At 28.1% G+C, this 8,475-nt stretch overlaps 1 protein-coding gene across 1 annotated transcript in view; it reads right to left on the reverse strand.

The window, feature by feature from the left end:
* LOC111621274 (NADH dehydrogenase [ubiquinone] flavoprotein 1, mitochondrial-like) overlaps positions 1-5,432 on the reverse strand; it is a 35,588-nt gene extending 30,156 nt beyond the window's left edge. The window contains exons 1-3 of the mRNA XM_023363359.1: positions 5,320-5,432; positions 1,568-1,641; positions 1,241-1,330 (exon numbers count right to left, since the gene is read on the reverse strand). Coding sequence (XP_023219127.1) covers positions 1,241-1,330; positions 1,568-1,641; positions 5,320-5,365 — 210 coding nt within the window. The 5' untranslated portion in view covers positions 5,366-5,432. The remainder of the gene's footprint in view (positions 1-1,240; positions 1,331-1,567; positions 1,642-5,319) is intronic.
* Between the last annotated feature and the right edge of the window lie 3,043 nt (positions 5,433-8,475).

Below are 8,475 nucleotides of genomic sequence, written 5' to 3' on the forward strand. Positions count from 1 at the left end.
CCTACAAAGCACTAAAAAAACTATATTACACACAAATGTACGAACAAATAAAAACCCAGCGAAGCGGGTCCTTGCAGCTAGTATATATATAAAAATGGATGTGTGTGTCCCTATATTTCACTTTTCAACCAAAACTACATGTCGCACATGAATGGTGTTTGTATGTGGTAGTAGCCCCAAGTCTCCATTCGTGCACTATGGTGGTTGCGTCTCGATAGCTATAAGGGTGCAGGAGATATGGGCTTGAAAGTGGAAAATTTTCTATTTCGATTTTAAAAATGTTCGAACCATTTTAAATTCGAATTTGAATTCGAATTGGTTCGATTATAGAATGATTGTAAACGTTCCAGAAAACTGATCAAATTGAAAATAGTTCGTTTGACTGGATGTAAAAATTCTCTAATTAGTCTGGAAATGGGGGACCTAATTCTTGCATTCTGTGAAAACAGGTAAGATTGGCTATAATATAATTATCTTAATCTTCACTATCGTTACTTTTTGCCCACAAATAAAAACCCAGCGAAGTGTGTCCTTGCAGCTAGATTCTAGATTACTTAGAAAAACAGTCTTTTATATATAAAAAAAAACTATATTACATACAAATAAAAACCCAGCAAAGCAGGTCCTTGCAGCTAGTTAAGAAAAAAATCAAAAGATTACATAAATGTATTGAAAATTTTACATTAAAAAATAATTAATAAAACAAACAATGTAACATTGTGTAACGACGTGTAAACAGTAAGTTTGTGAACTATTTCTAAGGTGTTACCAGATTATCTGAGTCATGCTTGTTAACAACCAAGTTAAATTTTAAACTTCTCTCATAAATCCAAATAGATGCCATTCAAATATTATCTCTCAATTTTCTCCACTTGATCTCAGGATCCAATGAGATTTAAATCTAGGTTTAGTTCTAAGATGTGTTGTATCTACAGAGGAGGCTATATCTACACTGTTCCATAATTCTCTCCCCAATGTTTCAAACTCTTACACCTATATATTCTGACTGTGTACCATCTCATATTCCTTTGAGTTTTATTGTACTTCTACAGGCAATTAGTTTTATACTTTGTATACATCTTTGCTTATGCACTCTCTAGGAATGCAACCGCAAGTAAATTATGATTTTACTACATTTAAATATATATTATATACAATGTAATTATTACAAATAAATTAATCAATTAAAATATTTTATGTAGAATATTAAATAAAAACTATATGATATTTCTTAACTAACTCTGCTTAATGCTCCTTTAAGCTTCCAATCATGACGTCCATACAAATTTGTGAATATTCTATCTTCATCTTTCAAAGGTCCAAATTTAGTCTAAACCATGTAAAAAAAAAAAAAAACAGGGTTATATGTTACACAAAGTAAATTGTATTTGAAAAGTTACTTTAACAAAACATTAATAATTTAATATCTCTAGAGTTTATAAAAATCCATAACTATTATAAATGAAAAATCACTGTAAAATAAGATTTTAATTTGATTATATTAAGAATGACTTTTACTTTCTCTGAATTATAAAAAATATTAAACTGTAATAAAAGTAGTATTTACCTTTTGTAATTTCTGTCCGGCAGTAACAGAAAAGCTTCGAGCCAAAAATAAACTTATGTAATGATTATGAATAACTGAAAAAAATAAAAAAATACATTTTTAATATCTAATTAAATAATTTACTATGTTTTAATATTTGTTTTTATTTATATAAATAATTTTTCTGAATCCCAAAATAGTAAATATCCATCGTTCAAACAAAACTGTGCTAATAAAAATGTGCCTGATATACTTAATTTCAAACCGGTATATTTATACATCACTATTTGCATATATACAGGCTTTTATTATTTGATATTTTTACTTTACATTTTTTTACTAGTGCTTATTTTATTAATATAAGAAAAATATCAAATAACTTATTTCTATTTTGCTTCTTTGGGATTACTGATATTACTCTTTAGGTGTTTGGTCAATGTAAGTTGCAAAATAAGTTTACTGAATTACATTGACACAAACACCTAAACTTACTTTTAGGTCAAATGAAAATCTGTAAAATTAAATGAACATTAATGTATTTCATTTTTCATCTTTGATTCCAAATAAATTAGCTCAATCTTAATCTGTTGGTTTAAAAAAAAAATATTTTATTAATGCACGATCTAGTAATTCATCCTTACACATGTCAGTTGTAACAATTGTTACATAAATAGCTTATGATAACATTATCAAACCATTAACCAGATTGAAAACTAGCATTTCTCAAGCTTATCCATTGTTAAAGTGCATTGGTTACTTCATTAAATTAAGTACGATAGCCAATTCAATTTTATAACTATTATAAAATGTCAAAAAGCTTAATTTTTACGGTTATGATGAGTTTTATATAAAAAGAATTATAAAATAAAGTTTTGAGACCCCTGAACCCAAATACGTAAGAAATAAAAAAATAATAAAACAAAGGAAAATATTCCGTGGAAGGGTGTGTGTTAGTTTGTATATCTTAGGATAAAGTAATGATTAATTCGGCAGATAAATTTTCATGAAAAGAAATTTGGCATGGTAACTTTAATATAAGAGGCATTCATGATATTAAATCCTGGTGGTTAAAGGTCAAAAGATGGTGGGTGATAGAACAGGTCATGTGTCATATTTAGAGAGGGATCGAACTGAATGAAGATTTTACTCGTTTTTAGCATTTACAATTTTTTCTTTTATTTATAAAACTTATCACTACCATCAAAATTGTTTTGTCATTTTATAATNAGCTTATCCATTGTTAAAGTGCATTGGTTACTTCATTAAATTAAGTACGATAGCCAATTCAATTTTATAACTATTATAAAAGAAAAATTTGAGATATTTCATAAAATACAAAAAATTATTTCTTATAAATAAACTACAAAATATATTATTACAACAATCTCTAAATTATAGAAAGCCAACCAAGCAGCAATAAATAAGAAAGTTATTAACCGAAACTCTAATAAAAGTGCTGAAGCAACACTTAATAGATGCCGGATGACAAAAATGGTCAAGGTACATGCACACATCATGATAAGCATATTCAAATCTAAATCAGATTCATAGGAATTTTTTGTAAATGGTCTTGTTCAAATATGTCAGGCTACATCCAGCCACCTAGGTTTGCCGACTCCTGAAGACAATTCTGGGAGTTTTCTATTCCAGAAGTAAAAATTCCGAGATTAGACAATTATTACTTTTTGAAATATCAAAATAATGTCACCTATTCTTTAGCATTTTAATATACAACCCAAAATTTGATCATCATGTTGAGTAAATATAGAAAGAATAGGCTTCAATTTAGGAATCCAAGAATTTAAAAAAGTTTTTACAAATTCTGGGAGTCTCCAGGAGAGTTGGAAACCTACAATCACTCCCTTGCAAGCCTATGAGAGCCAACAATCTTTGATCATTACTGTTTATATAAAAACATTCATAAATAACAGCCTTTTATATTTTGCCCTTATAAAATTACATACAATAATATAGTTTTGTAGGAGATTACCATAAATCAGTGTTTCTGAACCTTTTTCAGGCCAGTAAAAGTATGAATAATTTTATGTGGACCTGTAATTACACGCAATTATGAATTATGCTTATTTATTACATTTATATATGCTTAACTAGAGTTACTGTATGTAACAGAGTACCTGCAGTAACTCTAGATTACTATTTAAATGCCATACATGATCAACTGTGCCAATGTCAGTATGATCAAATACTTTTCTGCAGACCAATGAAATTTTTTTTGCATACCAGTAAGAAATGTTGCCATAAATCAACTGCTTTGAACATTAAAAAAAATTAAATTAAATTAATTTACATATTGTTAAAATAAAGAAAGACTATTCTAAAGTTTCAAAATTATATTAATTATGAAATATTTTTATGAAATAGAGTAAAGAAAACTTTTACGATTTATAACATTAATGTTCATTATATACTACTCGGGCTTTGCGATGTTATTATTTGTTTATTATTATTATTACCATCATCGTTGTCATCATCCCAATTCAATTTCATCTAATAAATAATCATTGATACACACATTATTTAAATATTTGTCATCTTGAATAATATACAATAGAAAAAACATTTTATAAATTTCATCCATTGAGGATTTTTTGCATATTTTCTGCATTCATATTTATCGTCCCATAATTTTGTTTATTATAAATTTATTTATTTATAATAAACAAAATTACGGGTTAAATAAGTTCATAAACTGTACCATCAGCAGCCGCCATGTTGTTTCAAAGAGCACCTGATAGAACAATTCAAATTGTAAATCATGCAATTTGGATAATAACTTAAAAAAGTAATATTTATTAATTAAAATAAATTTTTTTGCATACCAGCAGGTATGCAAAAAAAAAAAATGACGACAAAAGCAGGTATGATGCGGAAGGTCCATTCATTCTCCCAAAAGATCTGTTCGACGTAACAAACTTACACAATACAGCTTAATTAATGCTCACTATGTCATTTCTTAAACTAACCAATTGTTCTTTTACTTTCTTGGCTATTATACAACAGAGGAAGAGTATGGCAATCAAGATTTTTACATTTTTGGACTCTAGGACCTTCAAAGGTCGATAAATCCAAAATAATTGGATATATTTTCTGTATGTATGGATGTTAGTTTATATGGGGACACGATTTTGTTTACCAAATTTGAAGCTTAATAACTCCTGTACCTTTTGACAAAAATTTCTGAAATTTTGCAGAGAGGTTTGTGTATTAAGAGGAAATGTTTCTAGAAATTTTCAGGAAAATCGAACAGTTGGTTCGGGAGATATGGCCCATCTTAATATCTCCCTAACCTATCTGAAGACTTAAAGGTAATGATAGCATGATTATTAACGATGAAAACGAATAAAGAACGCCGGGAAAGTCCAGCAACAACGTTGCCAACTTTTATTTTTTACTTAATTCAAAGGACTCGTTCGAATTAAGTAAAGTCACCAGGATTTAAAGTTCAGCTGTTCTGCATTAAACATGGCGGCTGCCGTATGGTAGCGTATACACATGGAGTATAATTCCTTTTAAATTATTTAATCTTCTCTTTAATTATAATTGAATCACGACTCAAAAGCAAAATACTTTTCATCGCAAATTATTTATTTATTTGTAATAAACAGATGTTAATAAGTATTAAGGTTATTTTAAGAGTGAATAAATTCTAGCTTTAATTTAATGACAATAAAATTTTAATCCGCGTATAATTTATATTTATTGCACTGAAACATTTGGAACTTTGTAAAAGTAATTTTGAGATGTAAGAATACCTGCATTTAAACGACGAATGCTCTTCTCGACGGACACGGCCGCCATCTTTGTTTTCGTTAAAAGTTTATTCCTGATTTAATGCCGTGTATCGTCGTCAGAGGGCGGACCATGTCGACTTTTATTAGAAATATGTTAATAAATTTATCTCCTAACAAACTTTAACGTTATTCATTAGAAATAGTTTATTATATTTTAGAATCGTTTTTATATTATTGATTACTAATATTTGTTTAAACAATTTCTTTTTAATTATTAAAAAAATTTATGAAAGTAATCGTAAACGTTGCCAACCTTGAGGAATTTTCTTAAATTTGAAGAAAATCATCTGTTAATTAAAATATAACATTAAAGATTCGACGAAATTCTTAATGTTTCTTTCAAAAAAATTTAATTTACACTATTTCATAAAACTTCACCCCCAAAATTAAGCTGTTTTTTTGCCATTTTATAATAATTAATATTTATAAAAAGTTTTTAAAATAAAAATATCGTAACAGATGGCGCCACACACAATTTTAAATTTGTTTGCCTGGAAAGTTACGCAACTTTTTTTTGCTGGATTTTTGTTAATTTTTTAGTATATAAACCTATATTTGAAATTTAGTTAACACTATTTACAAATTTTAAAGATGGCTACACTATTAGAATTAATAATGCTATTTTAACGGACATAGTGATACAAATACATTGAGAGATACAAATATTATAATAAAATTTATTTTAAAACTTTACACGAGTGTATGTAATATATTCTATATTATATTATATACAATATATATCTAACGACAAATAAATTGTATAGTTTGTGTACTTTGTACGTTTCCTGTTTGTCTAGTAAAGTCACATAATCAAAATAACTGTAAACAGTTTAACGTTAGATACGATTATCGAAGTGACTTTCATTGCGTAACGTAATCCCGAATTTATTTTATCATACCAGCGCTTGTTATTTAATACAATTACAATATATCTAAGAACGTTGGGGGAGATTTTTTTTCTGTATGTATGAATGTCAGAGTTTGTGTAGAGGGCATGCTTTTGTTCACCCACTTTGAAGCTTAGTAACTCCTGTGTCTTTTGTCGAAAATTTCTGAAATTTTGTAGGGTGGTTTGTGTATTAGAGGGATTGATGCTGTTAAATTTTAGTGGTTAAAGCTTGAAGTATGGGGATAACTGAAGATAGGATTATGTGGCATAACTGAAGACGGGTCGGACTATGATTTTACTTATTATTAGCATTTACAATGTTATTTTTTTTTTTTTTGTAAAATCCATAACTACCCTTAAAATTAAGTTTTTAGCCATTTTATAATAATTAATATAAAAAGTTTTTAAATAAAAAAAATCTCTTAACAGATAGCGCCAAGCACAATTTTAAATTTTGCCGGGAAAGTTACGCAACTCTTTGCTGGAGTTTTTTTACGTAAGAGAATAATTATTACAGTTTCTTGCGTGGATTACTATTATTAATAGAAAGAAGATAATCTAGTAATCCATTATTATCTCTTGATTATCGTCTCGTAGACTAATCTGATGATGAAGTATGTACAATTTTTATGCTATATATTACTTAGTGTATGGCGTTAACAGAGGAGCAAACGGTGCATTTTCTCCTCCCTAGGATCGTGTAAAAAAAATTCCACAAATTATTATCGTTAAAAGTGATTGAAATAAGTAATTTTACCAAATAATGGGATGTCTTGATACAATACTGTGTTCTATAATCTGTACAATAGTCTGAAAAACAACCCAAAAATTAAATGTAGTAATTAAATAAAAATGTATTGATGTGATTATTTGTCTTCAAGGTTTGCCCCATCGAAAATTTTCTGCGTACGCCCATGACGATAGATTTCTGTTTTTAAGATAGAAAATATTTCTGATTATTAGAAATATAATTGTTAAATAATGTACTGTATATATATAAAAGAATATATAATACATTAATATTTTTTGTGAGGTAGGAAAAATTTTGCATATATAGTAATTATGTACTCTATTTTCGTGGAATGACCGACATGCCGGTACCCCCGTGGTTACCGGCATGCCGTTTAACTGTGACTAAAATGTGAAAATGACGAAACTAATAGAAGAATTAGCATGATCTTGTTATAAACTAATGAAAATATTGGATTTATTAAAGAACTCATTCCTCAATCTACTATATAAAGATAAAAAACTGGGCATTTTCTGTCACGGTATGCTCCCCTAGCTATTATTTAAGTTAACAACATAAATTATTTTATATTTATTTTATATTTTTACAATATAATACTCAGTATATTATTATTTTTATTTGTAATTTAGTATGCCCTGATGCCTGCATCGGGCCTTTCGACTTGTCAAGTAAGAATGGCGGTCTGATGGTAAAGAATGAGCTTGTCATATTTGATGTCAACTCAGTCGTGACAATTTCTAAGTTGCCCCGATCTCAAACTCGAGTTTTTCAGGATGACAGTTGGATAACTTTACCGCCTCTATCATCCGATCGTCAGTTAAAGTTTATTTGGAACATATCTAGTTCACATTAACTAGATTACAAACCTTGTGTATTGAAAAGTTTGGATGAGTGTATTGTTCTCAGTTTTGGTTATTCTAATTTTTATATGATTGAGATGAATATACTATATTTCAGCATAAGAAGTTCGGAAAACTGCCCTTTGGAAACAAAAAATTGGGCAAATCATTATCTATTATTTGGAAAGATTTATCTTTACGAGTAACTTTTCTCGTCGGAAAAAGAAAAATTCTTGTGAAGTATCCATGCTGAATGATTGCATTCATTCAGATAACTTTCTTCCCTCGACTGAACATTTCAATAACACATTATCGACATATTTTGGAAAAGATGCAGCAAAGTTTGCAAGTAAGTGACTAATATAGATCTTCATCTGATATTTTCTCAATCTAATCCAGTCAATGAAATGACTGGATTATTTATTACATTTATTACACAATTAGAATCAAAGGCAGAATATAAAGTAGAAAAGTATAGCAACGAGGTGCGTAACTTTCTGGCTTTTATGAAATTTTATTTTAAAAATAACTTTAATATTATTAATCTTCATAAATAAATTAAATTGTGTGTGGCGCCATCTGTTAAGAGATTCTGTTATAAAATTTTTTTATGTTATTAATTATTATAAAATGTCAAA

The sequence above is a fragment of the Centruroides sculpturatus genome, unplaced genomic scaffold, assembly GCF_000671375.1.
Source record: "Centruroides sculpturatus isolate CEXI.00-Female unplaced genomic scaffold, Cexi_2.0 scaffold271, whole genome shotgun sequence".
Taxonomy (NCBI): Eukaryota; Metazoa; Arthropoda; class Arachnida; order Scorpiones; family Buthidae; genus Centruroides; species Centruroides sculpturatus.